General features: G+C 33.9%; 1 protein-coding gene across 1 annotated transcript in view; it reads right to left on the bottom strand.

Moving 5' to 3' along the window:
• The window catches only part of LOC138709038 (uncharacterized), a 1004374-nt gene that overhangs the window by 567217 nt on the left and 419614 nt on the right, over window positions 1-17543 (bottom strand). The window contains exon 3 of the mRNA XM_069839519.1: window positions 8986-9218. Within this exon, the coding sequence (XP_069695620.1) occupies window positions 8986-9218 (233 nt within the window). The remainder of the gene's footprint in view (window positions 1-8985; window positions 9219-17543) is intronic.

Below are 17543 nucleotides of genomic sequence, written 5' to 3'. Positions count from 1 at the left end.
GTCGTCGCAATGTCGTAATTATAGTTTGATTGTGTTTGTGTGACTATTGTGTATTAATTTATGATGTATGGTATGGAAAGCTGCATATTTGTGTTATAGAAGTGTTACGTATGTGTGTTGTTAATGTTTTTGTATGTTTCAAATTGATAACTGTTATTTGTTTTGCAATCGCAATGCCTAATTTACGAATTGTTTATATTTTGTTTACATCGCGTAAGCTAATTTAATTTTCTTTTCCATTTCTCTTTATGCTTATCTTATTTGTGTATAAAACTATAGCCCTAACATATATATGTAAAATAAGGCTAACCCCCATTGGAGATACTGTAGCTACAATAGTAATAATTATTATTCATATCGTTATAAAACGATAACAGAATACAAATGATGACTTGAATTTTATTCATATCTCTAAAGAACGATAACAAAATATAAATAACGTGATATCCATCAAGAACGATAACTGAATATAAATGATAATTTGAATATCATTTACATCGCTAAAGAACGATTAAAAAATAAAATGAAAACTTGAAGCAGGCGCGAACCCAGAACCTTTGAATCATTAGGTCTACGAGGAGCAGATGTGGAACACTTTCATAGTTCCGGAACTGCTTGTACAAGCACATGCATCGTGTAACATCGCCGCGACCCGAAGTGGACTTTGAAAATATTCGCTGTTCACGAGTGCGGCCACTTTTTTTTTGACAGCTGTACCTTACGGCCTTAACTCTGCCAGGTTAAATAAAGCCATTATTATTATTATTATCATTATTATTATTATTATTATTATTATTAATCACTGATCCCATAATTTTTTTGCTATCCATCTGAAATTTGGTACACGTACAGTATTTACAATGACTGACTCTATTATGATACTTAATTACAATACCTTACCACAAATTTTTTCTTCGGACTTCATACGCGTTATAACTGCCAACTTTCACAGCAATAAGTTAAATTACCGTATTTCATAAATTTTAGAATTTCCGTATTTGTAAATATTTAATAAGCAACTTATTGTGTTGCTATTATTATCATTATTATTATTATTATTATTATTATTATTATTATTATTCCATGTATTGTGGATTCCTATGACCACGGCATGGCGCGTCCTCAGGTTCCGGATAGAGGAGACGGCCTCCAGATATGGAGGTAGCTGCGAATATATTGAATAAGCAGTCATGGATAGCCGATAAGGGGTGGTCCTCCAGCCTGGGGGTTGGGCGAAGGGCTAACAACCCATCACCGTAAAAAAAACAGCTTGTTGCGAAACCTTACAATAAGCTTCGGAATGGGACTGATTCTCTGGCACGACCACATTAAAAATTCAAATATTTTGGAGGAACAGTAACAAATATAAATGACACTCGGGAGGAAATTAAACGCAGAATAAATATGGGAAATGCTGTTATTATTCGGTTGAGAAGCTTTTGTCATCTAGTCTGCTGTCAAAAAATCTGAAAGTTAGAATTTATAAAACAATTATATTACAAGTTGTTCTGTATGGTTGTGAAACTTGGACTCTCACTTTGAGAGAGGGACAGAGATTAAGGGTGCTCGAGAATAAGGTTCTTAGGAAAATATTTGGGGCTAAAAGGGATGAAGTTACAGGAGAATGGAGAAAGTTACACAACGCAGAACTGCATGCATTGTATTCTTCACCTGATATGATTATGAACATTAAATCCAGATGTTTGAGATGAGTAGGGCATGTAGCACGTATGGGCGAACCCAGAAATGCATATAGAGTGTTAGTTGGGAGGCCAGAGGGAAAAGTACCTTTGGGGATGTCCAGACATATTTGGGAGGATAATATTAAAATGGATTTGAGGGAGGTGGGATATGATGATAGAGACTGGATTAATTTTGCACAGGATATGAACCGATGGCGGGCTTATGTGAGGGCGGCAATGAACCTGCGGGTCGCTTGAAAGCCATTTGTAAGTTATTATTATTATTATTATTATTATTATTATTATTATTATTAACATCGTCAATAATTTTATATTATTATACGAAAATCAATGTGAGAAAAAGTAAGTCAATATCCTTCTGTAGAAGGTATAAAGAAATTTGTCTCAGGTATCAGCTGAATGGTACATCGGTGCCACAAGTGAACACTTGTAAATACCTATATATATATATATATATATATATATATATATATATATATATATATATATATATATAAAGTAACAAACTGGGTTGGGAGGAACAAGTCAACTAATACCACAAGGAAAGCCTGGAAAGCACTACATTTCTCTATGCGTAATCTGAAGAAATCTAACCGAAGGTCAAAAGAATTAGCGTACAAAACCCTTGTTCGTCCAATTATGGAATATGGAGCAGTAGGTTGGGATCCGCACAGACAAAAACAAATCGATTCAATAGAAAATGTCCAACGCAGGGCTGCAAAATATGTCAAAATGGGAAGGGGGCACGCAGAAGAGATAGTAAAAGACTTAAGATGGGAATTTCTCAAATCGAGGCGACGAAAAATCAGACTCACCGCATTGTTTAATGCACAAATGGGACACAAAGCATGGACCGATATCAATGCTGGATTAGCAACACCATCATACTGAGGCAGGGCTGATCATATTAGGAAGTTTAAATGCAGAAAACAAAGAACGGACGTGGCAAAATTTTCCTTTGTTAATCGCACAATAGTAGATTGGAACAGCTTACCTGCGGCAATCTTTCAGGATGGTCCTCTCAAAATCAATACATTTAAGAAAAGGTTGAGAAGATTAGACTGAAAATGTAATTGTAGATGATGTAATTAATTAAGATGATATGTAATTAAGATATGTAATTAAGTTGATATGTAATTAAAGTGATATGTGATTACTTAAGCTGATAATAGTTGGGTTTAATAGAAGTACTTATAAGTTAGGTTTACTTTTGCTTGTTGTAGGCGTTATTACAGCATAGTTTTTATTTAGGCCTATAGTCCTAGCTTTATTGCATCTATTTAATTATAGTTAGAATTAGATTTAGGTTTATTTTATTTTATTTATTTTTTTTATTCTTTTAATTATTGTAAATATTGTGAGTATTTATTGTAATGTTATTATTGTATATTAAATATCACTACCAGTGTTTAATAAATACATAATTCATACATACATACTGTGAAGTAGTTTATCCTGTGGGCAATTTTATGGTTTATGGTGGCTGTACTGTTTACTTTATTTTTCCTGAACGTACCCTGATCTTCTCCTCCGCTGATTGGAGGAACGACACGCACCGCCGGCCTGGGCTTGGAGACCGAGCGAATGTTCAGTTGGTGAGAGAATTCGACGCAGTTACGACTTCAAGAGAGAAACGGGTAGTCTCCCGTCTCTGCTGAGATAGTCAACTCATCGTATTACGTGGTTCCGGTGGTCAAGGTGACCCCGCTGATTTGGATAGCTGCGACTATCGTCTGTGTGTTATAATTCATCGGTGGAACATCGTTTGGATATCATCGCTTTACAGACTAAGGGATGGTCTGTTTCATTCTCAGCATTCCTGATTTTCATATTCTATACTACGAGGGATCATCGACGTCCATAAGCCTACAGGGAAGTTCTCTGGGGCCGTTACGCCATTAACGTATATAACGGCTTACTTGGTTACCGTGTGCTTTCCGTGGATTTGAACTTTGATTCAGCTAATGGTTGGAGACTACAACTTTATATGTCTCATTTGAGCCGAGTCTATTCAGACTGTATTCTCAATGAGTGTTCAGTTTACTCTGTTATACATCGCCTTTCTTACATTCATTTTGATGGCAGACATTAATTTTCTCTCTTTCATTATCTCACTATTTTATATTGTTATTAGATCTATAATTCTTTGTTTTGGTATTTTTACTTTAATTTATCTCTCTCAGTTTGTTAATATTAAATTGTTATAATAATTATGGTACTTATATTATTTGTGAAAGGCAACCAAAAATACCTAAAGTTACGGTCCTTTCCTCTTTCCTGGGTTTTACTCAGGCACGCTGATACAACAATACATTACATACATACCTATAAACATACATACATAATTATCATTGTGTTAAACTATTATGTATTAATCACTGGTAGATAGTACATTGATATAAATAAATAAATAAATAAATAAATAAATAAATAAATAAATAAATAAATACATGAATGAAGGAATGAATAAATAAATAAAGTAATTTATGTATCAACATTGTTATTAATTATTATAAATTATAGAGAACACTATTGTAATGTGCCGTTCATGACAAACGTATGAAATGAAGTTTAAATTAAAAAAAAAAAAGAAAGAAAAGGAAAGGCAGTCAACTAAGTTACCTCTCCTAGGTGTTTGATAGGCGCAAAGCTGCATCAATATTCCTTCGATAGAAGAGTCGGGGAAATGTAAATAAGTAGCTGATGGAAGTTGTAGATCCCCTTCACACGCTTCGTGTTGCCGATACAATCAGTTTTATTTTTAAGGTGTGGGCTTTATTCTAAACGCAGTGTATGTAATTTATTAGAAGAGACGCATACACGCATGAGCCTTTACGCATGCGCACTGCGTGCTCACGGTAGTCGTGTCGGATTGAAAGATACACAGAGATGAATCTCGTGAATTACATAATGCGAAGTAATCAGTGGGAGTCGCGGTCATTTGTATGGGATTCAGGAAACTTCGTAATGTATCCAAACAATACGTCTTCCAGTCTCAAAGAGTCTCGGGGCTGTCAAATGCTTTAACGAAATTGTTAAATTCAAAATTCGTACTCAAAAGCATTTACAATGACTAATGATTTATTATAGCAGTTTATCACGAAATTTGTGTAGGATTGAATAGAGTAAACATTTCAAGTAAAATTAAGAACCAGTTTAAAAGTTCAAGGCAAGTTAGAAAACATTTCAGGAACTTATCTTTTGATGAATTGTCAACTTTGCGATGACAAGGAGTAGGAGTATCACACTTTGCAGAGTATTCTCCTGCTAAAAATATCATGTCTGAAAAAATCATTCTCACTTGTCTTGTTCTGAGTGAACATTAACACTAAAACGTAATGTCAACTATGATAATCTTAGAGGCGTGCCAGGAAATAATGGAGAAAAAAAATCAGTTCTTTCCTTTGCAGGTGGTTTGCGAAAGAGGTTGAAACACCGAGTCATGTGTTCGGGTCATGCCAATTAAATTCTCTATTGATAAATAATAAGAATATGTCTACCTTGCTGCAAACTAAAGGTTTCATATTCTTTGAAGGAGTCCATGCATTAGATGAAAATGGTTATGTATAATCGATTTGTGGATAGTTCGGTATTCAAGAAAGGATTCACTGAAGCCTATATAATTATAGATCCCACGCTCAGATATGAAAATAATACGTAAGATCAAGCAAAGAAAGTTGGCGGAGGAAAGAATTATATTTTTCTTTTAGGAAAAATGTAGCTAGTGGTTTCAAAATTATATTAAATTATATTAAAAACATATGCGTTTATATAAGCCATGTAAAAAGGTTTGATGTACCGTATAAATAAATTTAACAGTCACTTTCGGCAAGTCTAATAAGTCATTTTACCATTTATAGCAGAAATTTGATCATCCCTCATTATTTATACAAATCAAAAGAAAACGTAAACCTTTATAAGATGAAACTAAATAAATTATTGCTAAGAAAATTACAAATGTACTTAAGACTCAGCGCTGACAAGCTTTTTCTAATTTTTCTACATGTACGAGTACCCATGACGCGCAGCGTCGACCGGCAATTCGATCTGTAACCTCCAGCGTACTACATTTATTAAAAATTGTACAGGCACAACTGAAGAGTTTTTATAAAAAGAACCATAGTCCAAAAAATGTAAATTTTAGATATTAAGCACGTGGTGAGCGTATTGTAGCGACCATCTACTAAATTAGTTGTTAATGAAAATAAACACCATAGACCTATGTTATAGGAGTGAAAATTTTCAGTGGTTTTCATAAAACAACCATAGCCGAAATATTTTGTTTGTGAAAACAGCCATTGTCCAGACAGATGGTAGCATTTACAAATATCCCATTCATATCATCTTGAAACATTTATCCATACAATTTAAAACTGCAGTAGATTGGCAGCACTGCTTCTTATGTACGCGAAAAAAGCCACCTCAAAAAAAAGTACTTTAGCACGTGAATTATTGTGTTAGTTATGGACTCATTTTTAGGTGCAAAAGTAACAGAAGAAACGTAAGCAACGAAAGAAGAAGAAAAAGGACATAATAAAGAAACAGAAGATTGAAGGAGAGGCACACTTCAGCCAGAACAAAATATTTTTTTTCTTTAAACAACTGTTGCCCACAGTTACCTGCATTTACACATGTATTTCTATGAGGCAATTTAAGTTCAGTTTTCCCTAAATTCTGAAACACCTTCTTAAGAAATGACATGATGAATTTCATACTTGAAGTGTCAACAACACCCATGCCAGATAGTATTTTTGTTTCTCCTGAAAATTCGTGTGTTACACTGTACTCCATTTTGAGATATAATTTATAAAACATTATACACTGTAGTTAACGATTTTGAACGACAATTTGAATATTTTAGGCATATATATATATATATATATATATATATATATATATATATATTTGATAATATTATATTAATTTAGGATTTTCTGTATTACAGGGTGAGAACAACGGTTCGAAAAAGGGAAAGAAAAACGAACGTTGGACTTTTCTGTGAAAGTGATATCGGAGCTGCAGTTAACGAAGTTCTTTCTGGAATGATCCGTCGTAAGGCTGCAGCATTGAAAAATGCCAATTATGTAGCTCTTTTTAGGTAATATATTGTCATTTGCAGAACGGTCTCGTCAGAAACAGGCTAAAAATCCCGAAAGAACGATTCAACAGACAGTGAAGATGAGATCTGCATTTCTATGGCTTCCTCAGATGTTGAAAACTGATGTAGTTCCTGTGCCTGAACGGGATACAAAATGGTTCTACCACAATCAGTGTCTTTGGAAAAAACAAAACGCCAGATAGCATGTCTGCAATTTGAAGTTAATCCTGACAAGTTTGATGTTTGCTAAAACATTGTTTCTTTCTTTGTTCAGTGTAATTATTTAATAACTATAGTATTAAGAAGTGATATGGTGATATAAAATAATGTTATCAAGCCACAAAATGTGAATCAGTTATATTTGTAATGATTACTTGACGGCAAACTCACTTATTATCCGATGTTACATTCTACCCCAGACCTTCTTATAGGATACCCCATACTGGGGCACAGTGTAACAATGTATCACATAATGAATATGTTCAAAGTAAGTATATAGCATAATTCCAAGGTTTTTGTACATTGAAAACTAATGTCTAATAATGAAAGAATAATCATACCACAGAACAAATTTGATTTCATTAATATATTTGTCAAAAATGTGAAAAATATCGTTTTTGTTACTTTGTGCCCCATCTCCCCCTACTATATAATTTATTTTGTATATTACAAATAACAGAGATGCAAATCTTTGAAGTGAGCTATTCGGAATCCCATCAAATTCACTCCCATTTTTGAAAAAGTCAGATATGGACCATATTGCATATAATTATTACACGTTACCTGTCAGTTTTTCTACAATAAACATTCCTCGTTGCATGTTTTGCATCAAATAACTGCTTTTATACAAATTTCTTTTTGAAACTTACTTCTCCTTGTGATAACATATTGACTTTTATCATTATTAACAAAGGATGACGAAATATGCATGTTTTCAAATTTCACTTGTCCATATGTTTATGCTTCTTTGTCTTCTACAGTCATCTCGGCCACCATGGGCCACAAAAAATTACATGAGCATACACTACAAAACATCGTTTTTACTAACACGTGGAGCAATTAAACATAGTCGTTCCTTTTTATAGCAGTCCCAATATTTTTGTAATTCTGCTGTCTTCTTACTAGTGGATGCAGTTTGAGAACTTTCACTTCATTTCAGAAAACCAAACACTGGAAATAATAGTCACAAATAGTAAGCCTATAAGTACCAGACAAAAGCAAAGCTAAGTCCCGAATTCAGTCGTCTTGTTCACAATTTAACAAACCACGTCACACGCCGACTACGTAACACCACCGATTAACCTGTTTCCTGGTTTAACATCAGCAGGCTTCGGCCTAGGGACACAGAGTAACCAGTATGAGGTTTAGAATACACGGAGTATAAATGACGTCATGACCGTGTGGAGGGGTGACTGCAACAGCACAGGTGGATCCGTAATGTGCATTACCGTTGTGTGTATTGCTGCTTGGCTGCGGTACGTGTAACAGGCTTCGGAGTAGGGACACCTGATTGAAGGCTACAACTTACATTAATACTTTAATGGTAGACATTTATTGTCTATACTAGGAATGTACTGTATATACTGCATCTGTACAGGGTGAAATATATTTTGTACCGTACTGTGACGGACTGTTTACATGTTGAGACACGAAGTAAAGGCGCGCTCCATCTCCCACTCCATTCGACCAACACAACACTATCGAACTTGCGTTCTTAACTTCATGCGTTTCTGTGCTCAGGACCAAAGCGTGAACATCAGCGATTGTAGCAGGCGGAAGTGCCTATTTTAAACGGAGAGCTACCAAATTATGCGCATATGACTAGAAGCAAGCAGTGTTGATATATTTTCTTTCGTTTTCTATTTTTCTATCTAGAAGCAAGCAGTGTTTATATATTTCCTTCCGTTTTCTATCTGTGAAATAAATTAAAATATATTTTCCCAAGATCATATTTTTTTTCCTTTGACCGTAGTTCCATAATAATGGGGGGAAGAATCCGTGATAATTACGGACAATAAGTAATAGTTGGCAATTCTGCTTAAAGATGCGCGTCAATGTTAATCCGCAAAGATCTGAATACCTCAGATGTTCAGTGTTGAAGGCTGTCTTGAACTAATTACATACAATGATTACTCAATAAATAAACAAAGATTTCACATGAGTGAATAATGAATCTGTACTCACATAGAAGTAGAGTTCCACTAGCTCCGTGTGCCGGGCGATGCAGGTGAGGGTATCTGAGCGGCAACATCCCGTGTCGTCACCACACTGGTGCAGGATAGTGCAATGCGGGAAGTATGTCTTGCTGGGGTGAGGAAATACGTCCTTCACTTTTATCAGGCGTGGCTTAGGAACGCGACACAATCCTTCCTTGTTGACTTCGAGCGCATGCTTCACAGCCTTGTTAATATCTGCTTCTGCAGAACATAAAATAAACATAAATTAAAATGTTGACAACAACAACAACAACAACAATAATAATAATAATAATAATAATAATAATAATAATAATAACAACAACAATATAAGACCATTCTATTCGCAGAACGGTAGTTGCTTGTACTAATACACAGCGCGCCGCTGTTACGTCACCTGTGCAGTACAATCGCTCTCTTATTCTAGTCAGTCAATCAATCAATCAATCAATCAATCAATCAATATCTTTCTCTTTTCCACAGAGTAACAACATACGATCGCGGCGCCTCTGTTTACGTTCCACGTACAAAATGGTTACGTAGTAGTAGTAGTAGTAGTAGTAGTAGTAGTAGCAGTAGTAGTAGTAGTTATGATGATGATGATAATAATAATAATACATTTTATTTATTATTAATATTTGTGTGTTGGAAAACAACCAAAGGCCAATTTTGTTATAGTTCAGCACAATACAAAGACAGAAGAAACAAAGCATGTAAATGATAAACGAGAATAATTAAATTAATACAAATAAAACATAAATAAAAATAATGAAAACAAAAGGACACACGTAGGCCCTACCAATAAATAGTCTATACTTTACATTAAATGGATCATCCCATACAAATTGGCATATTTTATGCATCTACAGACCGGAAAAAGAGATAATAATAATAATAATAATAATAATAATAATAATAATGATGATGATGATGATGATGATAATAATAAAGTCCCGGATTTTTATGTTGTAAAATATGCAAACGAAAGAGAAAACCGTTTCAAAGTAAGTAACTAAATATGTAATAAAATGGGTAGCCTATCTCAACATAATATCATTTTAAGACTTCGAAAATTTTCTTAAATTATTTTTTTAGATGGTAGAATTGTAATGTTTTTACAGAAATATACTTTATACATTCATGCTTAAAATAGTGTCATCACAATCTAACTTATATGCGTCTATGCGAGAAGAGAGCACAAACTTAAAGTAATTTCAATGTAGCTGTATTAGGATCTAAGTGTTTCAAATAAGGCCACCCATATTATTTCCAGGAATGAGATGTGAACTAAGGGGCTTAAAACTATTAAATTTAATCTAATCAATGTATTTAAATATAACGCGTCTGACCTTTATGGACATAAAGTATCAACATTAAACAAAGGAAGTTATTTGAAATAAATAATATACAATTTGGACAAAAAAAACGAGATAAAGTCAGAAAACAAGGTTCTCAATTCATGTACTTTTTTAAAATTCATTTTTACTGAAACACTAATATCTAAACGAAAGACTCATTATTATATCACTGAGAAATAACCCGCATGAGAGAAGTATTTTATATGTATAAGGATTGCCATAAAACAGTGTCAATACAATGATGTTAAAAATGTTTAGGAGTGAGAAATTGTGAGGCTGAAATGGACCATCGCGCATGTTAGTCTACATCAGTCATGTCAACTGATGCTCTTAGGCGCAAGCGCGCGCTTTAAGCTCAGGAGAGCCTGAGCGCTTTACAGCGGAAAGGAAAGAGACAGACGAAAGAGGTAGTATACTGTATGCCTCTTGGTCGAGCTATATACAGGAATGGCCAGCACTGATTCATTGGATAATGGGAAGAGAACTTAACAAAACTGTATCCATGTTAATTTTTAGATTTGTCTGAGAAGTATAAGTGCATTATATGAATGTGAGTTTTAATTGTAATGCTCATTTTTCACAAGTTTGCTTCTTTAGTCAAAGGGAATATTTTCTCTACTTTTTTTTTTTTACAGAAAAGTGAAATTATCAGATATGTTTGTTTAGTAGCCTTACAGATACTGAAACAATGTTTTCGTAAATCTAATATATCGTAAATACGTACGTATAACTGAAGACAGTGCATTACAAATTTTGAAAATATTCGCATGGAAAACGTTTGTAAGAAAATTAATTAAGAAAGAAACTATTGTTACATCATAAACAAAAGATATGTGCCCATGTGTTGTAAAAAATTCAGTTCTATAGTTTCAGCAGATTTCGAGAAAATAATTTAATATTCTGATGATAGGAAGTAGAGCACCAATATCACCTTAAAAGCATAATGCTATGTAATATTAGTTACAGTTAAAACATATACCTAGGTAACTTTACTTTGTACTGTAATATTATTTTGAGTAGTAGTTTATTGATTACTCTTATAAGACAAAAGATCAATTCCAACTTACTATGTCATACTCAATCTCTTTCCTTGAGATAGATTATCACTTTTTTATGAATGATGTGTTTCATCCACTTAGTACAGTATAGTTGTCCTACTATGGAATTTATGTGAATATTCCTTCTTAAATCTTTATGTTATTAACGTCTATAACGCAACTGAAATATTAAGAAATCGGTGTAAATGCTTTTGTTTTACAAACAATATAGATAATATCAAACAGAAACGAGACATATAAAAATAACGACATAAAATTTCACGTTTGGAGTTTGTACACCAATGTTTTCTTAATCCAACAGGCTGCTTATTCATATACATAATCCTGTCTCCTTCCATACCTAGCGCTTGATGCCCGCGCACGACGTCAAGGTCAGAAAAATGCGCTTGCTCTGACATCACTGGTCTACATCGTTATCTTTTCAGCAATGCTAACTTCTTGAAAAACAACCGCCGCACAGTGGTCTAGAATGCAAATTTAGTGGGACATATCAATAACTTTTCAGCTACCTAAAAGATTTTTATGAAATTTTACACAGTAGTTACAGGTAGCATATATGTTTTGTACGCAAGCTCTCGTTACGTTGGTATAAGGGGAACTACCCCTTATAGGGGGGAGCATTTAGACAAAATTAGAAACTTTTCTCCTATTTGATAGATTTGTATGAAATTTTACAAAACAGTTACAAGGAACATATATGTTTTGTATACAAGTTCTGATTACGTTGGTATAAGGAGAACTACCCCTTTTAGGGGGCACAATTAGACAAAATTAGTAACTTTTCTCCTATTTAACAGATTTTTATGAAATTTTACAAAGTAGTTACAGGTAGCATGTATGTTTTGTATACAAGCTCTCATTACGTTGGTCTAAGTGTAACTACCCCTTATAGGGGGGGGGGCGCAATTAGACAAAATTAGTAACTTTTGTCCTATCTAACAGATTTTTATGAAATTTTATACAGCAGTTACACTTAGTACATTTGTTTTGTGTACAAACTCTGTTTACGTTGGTATGAACAGAAGTGCCCCTTACAGGGGGATGCATTTAGACAAAAACTTATGGGGGGGGGGGAAATGTAACATTTTAGGTACTATTACACCTTTTGGACACTCGGGAAGTTTATTTGGTACATAATTAACAAGCTGTCATCTTGAATTCCCTGAATTATACTGCGGAAGCAGTTTCGGTTCACAGATATTGAAATAACTGCAACCGAGAAAAATTGCACTACTGCACCTCGAAAGAATAGTGCTCATAAATTATTACTTCCGCAAATCTGCGCACCTTAAGACTAGATTTAAAACAGAGGTAAATAGTGAAGGAAGTGAAAAAAAATCATTTTTGGACGAATCAAAGGGGGTGTTTTTTTCTCTACCTCAGCAAATTCTGCACTCAATGGTTATATTTATATTTTGTCCCGTGTCCATTCATGCTAATTTTACATACTATAATAACATTAAATGTAACAAAAACAAACAGTGTTACATACCTAAAGAACTACTTGACATGTTGGTACCAAATATGAATGGAATCGACCACTTACAACAGAGTTACAGCACAAGGAAAACGGCAGACTCGCGGCGCTTGCTGAGTAAGAATGCTGGGTGGCGAAATGTGGCATGTTACCGGCTTCTTATCTCGCTATGCAGCCACCACCGCTGATTAAGATAATCAATTCAGTGTTACTCAGTTATATAGGAAAAATAATTTAAGGGTTTAATTTCATTTTTTTACATTTCACTTTTCTGCATTTGTCCTCCTAAATATGGATTTTAGACCACTGTACGCCGTCTGAAAAATAGTAATGAAACCTGATGCATTTTTAAAAGATAAGACGTATTTTCTGTAAGTGACTGATTCGTCTACTCCTATAAACTAGGTGTGTTGAATCTATTGAAATCCTACATTTAGCATGTTTACATTTAAAAAATCCTCTTTCTTGTTGACGGCCTCCCATTTCAGAAACGAGTTTTCAGCTGTGCTTATGTCTAATGCCATAGTAATGATACTGCAGTGTGAAGTATCTTCTGTATACCGAGACATCGAAGTAGATGAAGCAAAAGCATACTCCTCATAAAAGCCCATTTATTTAATGTGACATCTCAACGGAACACACCTGTGTTGTGAACCACAATTTGCAAGCAAACAAAGAAACGATACAAATGCCTTACTTCAATCTGTTTCTCTTAGTTGACTGCTTGAGGTTCGAAGAAATATTACTGGTCATTCCTGCGATCCAAATATACAAGCCTGAGAGATAGCAGCGAAGCGTTGCCATGGATACCTCGAGAACCTGCTTGTCCGGTCTAGCGGCGTGACAATAATTTCATACGATAGGTGCATTAAGAATGTGGAGCAATTCTGGGACATCGGACGGTTTGGCAGGGGGTCAAGAGGGCAAAAAAATTACGATCATGCTCCGTCTAGCCATCAGAAATTGTCTCGTTTCACACGACTCTGTCCTTAAAATTGATTACCGTTATATCGTGTTCCTGGTGACTCTCTCTCAGTTTACTGACTGGGCGTCAAATTTTTCAGTCGAGTGCCTTGTGGTAACCGTATGTCTATAATTATACAGTCTACCGCCAATTCTCGACCTTCATTTAGATTAAGTTTTGCAGAGTAATTAGGTAAAAGGTTGTTAATTAATTGATGGGCTTGGTTTAACACAATGCTAAATAGAAATTTAATTGTAAAAGTGTTAATGGTATGGCAATTCTCATGTAATATTTTATGTCAAAACTGGGAATATTTTATATCGAAACTGACTACATAGTGTAAATTATTTTGTCACAGCCATTATATATTAGCCTACATTTACAAGTATAAAAATACACATTAAATTTCAAATTTATGCTTTTATATACGAAAATGCTTACGATTACGTTGCAAAGACTTTGAGTGCATTAATTTTTTTTGAGTAGTGAAGATACAGAAAAATAAGAAGAGCATCTTAAAAAAATACCAAAGTAAAAAGAAAAATAAAGAAAGAAAGAAGAAAAGGAAAAGAGGAAGAAATTGAGAAAACGAAAAAAGAAAATTAAGGGAACAGCGAGGAACAGAAACGAAATAAGCATTGAAAGTGAAACAAAAAAAAAAACAAGAGAAAAAGTCAATATTAATATGGCGACAAGATAAGAAACCTATGAAAAATAAAAACAGGCAATCGAGAAAAATTAGAAAAAAATGAAACTAATTGAATGGAGGCGGAAAGAAGAAAAAACACTATATATTGAAAAGAAAAAATTAAGACATCAACAAAAAGAAAGAGAACATAAATAAAGAAAAATGCAGAGACAGATGATAAGGAAATCCACAAAATAAATGGGACAAAAATAAATATTATAAGTAGTCTAGTAAAAGCAAATAATAATAATAATAATAATAATAATAATAATAATAATAATTGTATTACCAGACCATACAATGGAATTGTGTATGTACAAAATTCTAGCACTCCCCTAAAAAAAAGAGTGATCTAGTGCTCAGTGGAGGATTCGATACATAATAAATTTATATGCATAAATTACAATAAAGTGCAACTAAAAATTAATATTTACACATATCAAATTACGTACATGTATTTATAAATATTAAACTGTTGGGATTAAATAGATGAGAGTATTCCTTTATTAATTTTTCATAAATTCTGGGGCCGATATTACTATTATGATTAAAAGCAGTGCTCGTTAAACGCTTTGATTCAAACAAATGTATTGTATCCATGCCTTTGATTTTGTGTTTGTGAATATATGATGTGAGTTTTACGTATAACATTTAATAATACATTGATATAAATTTGATGTAGTTTCAAGACTTTTAATTCTAAAAACAATTTTTCGGTAGGATAATCAATAGGTTTTTAGAAACATTTTAATTATTCTTCTCTATAGTTGATTAAGGTTCGTTGTAAACGTATTACCCCAGCCTAATATTCCATATTAAGTTATACACTGAAAGAAGGCTAGATAAACAGTACGAAGTAGGGTAAAGTTGCATAATTCCGTGATACTTCTAATTCCGTGATACTTTTTTTTACTGAATATCACAGGATTGGGTATCTTGCTAGGAAGTTCGCCGATGTCTCAAAAGTAGGCGAAAGATTGTTTCGAGAAAGATGTCTGGCGCTATGATCGAACGGCAAAGTTTTGACTGACATTCAATTTTTAAAAAGTATCACGGGATTAGTGGTATCACGGAAATAGGCAACTTTACCCTACATCTAATGGTAAAAAAATTCGCATCTGAACAAAATAATATATATATATATATATATATATATATATATATATATATATATATATATATATATATACGTAATTGTACGTGATTTGTTACAAAGATAGTTTTGTCCCATTTCAGATGTTGATCAGTAATGATTCCTAAATATTTAACCTCTGAAGATTCATTTATAATTGGACAATTACAGCTGACTGCGGAACAAGCCGAATTGTGTAGTTTAATGTTTAGGGGATAAACAGGTAATTTATAACATTTACTGGTTAATGGAAAATGAATAGACGGTAATTTTAAGAATTATAGACAAAGAGACAAACAAAGATTAAAAGAAGAAACAGAGACAAGAGAGAAAAGAAAAATTGAAAAGAAGGAAGGCAGGAAGAAAGAAAAACAGGAAAAGAGATTAAAAGGCAGAGAAAATGATAAACAAACCAAAAGAAAATAAAGAAATGAAAAGGAAGAGCGGCTGAGAAAGAAGAGAGAAGAAACGAACGTGAATGGTACAGTAGGGAGGGCAAAAATTAATAAAAAAAAATCTTGTCAGGATCAAATTGTCACACTTTCATATTAATTATTTCCTGACGAGGTTTCCCATGTTCCACATACGTCACACAGTTCTGAACTCAGGACGCCTGATGAGACGTCTGCATTAACCGCAAGATGCTAAGCACGGCATCCCTTTGAAATTCAATGCGGTTATCGCGGTGGACGTGTTCTACCGGACGGGCGATGAAGTCTTCATTTCCACCCACTAGTTCAGAAGTGACAGGAGACAGGATTACCAGCTGTCCTGTCCTCCGTCCAGTCGACCAATCACTGTGCCTTAATCTTATGTGCTCAGAATATTTCTATGCAATAAATTCTAAGACACTACGTTAAATAACCAAATAATAATAATAATAATAATAATAATAATAATAATAATAATAATAATAATAATAATAATCATCATCATCATCATTATTATTATTATTATTATTATTATTATTATTATTACTGATCAGATACTTTGTATTCGACATATAATGGAGAAAAAATGGGAGTATAAGAGTACAGTGCATCAGTTATTCGTAGATTTTAAAAAGGCATATGACTCGGTAAAGAGAGAAGTTTTATATGATATTCTTATTGAACCTGGTATTCCCATAAACTAGTTCGATTAATTGAAATGTGTCTCAGTGAAACGTACAGCAGAGTCCGTATAGGTCAGTTTCTGTCAGATGCGTTTCCAATTCACTGTGGGCTAAAGCAAGGAGATGCACGATCACCTTTACTTTTTAACTTTATTCCAGAGTATGCCATTAGGAAAGTCCAGGTTAACAGAGAGGGTTTGGAATTGAACGGGTTACATCAGCTGCTTGCCTATGCGGATGACGTGAATATTTTTTTTTTATTTTATTGGGTTATTTTACGAGGCTGTATCAACATCTCGGTTATTTAGCGTCTGAATGATATGAAGGTGATAATGCCGGTGAAATGAATCCGGGGTCCAGCACCGAAAGTTACCCAGCATTTGCTCGTATTGGGTTGAGAAAAAACCCTGGAAAAAACCTCAACCAGGTAACTTGCCCAGGTAACGGGATTCGAACCCGGGCCACCTGGTTTCGCAGCCAGACGCGCTGACCGTTACTCCACAGGTGTGGACTGACGTGAATATGTTAGGAGAAAATCCACAAACGATTAGGGAAAACACGGGAATTTTACTTGAAGCTTGGAAGTAAATCCCGAAAAGACAAAGTATATGATTATGTCTCGTGACAAGAATATTGTACGAAATGGAAATATTAAAATTGGAAATTTATCCTTTTTTTAAGAGGTGGAAAAATTCAAATACCTGGGAGCAACAGTAACAAATATAAATGATACTCGGGAGGAAATTAAACACAGAA

This window comes from Periplaneta americana, chromosome 11 (assembly GCF_040183065.1).
Source record: "Periplaneta americana isolate PAMFEO1 chromosome 11, P.americana_PAMFEO1_priV1, whole genome shotgun sequence".
NCBI classification, from domain to species: domain Eukaryota; kingdom Metazoa; phylum Arthropoda; class Insecta; order Blattodea; family Blattidae; genus Periplaneta; species Periplaneta americana.
Note: the sequence above shows the minus strand (reverse complement) of the source record. Positions and strands in the feature narration are given on the sequence as shown.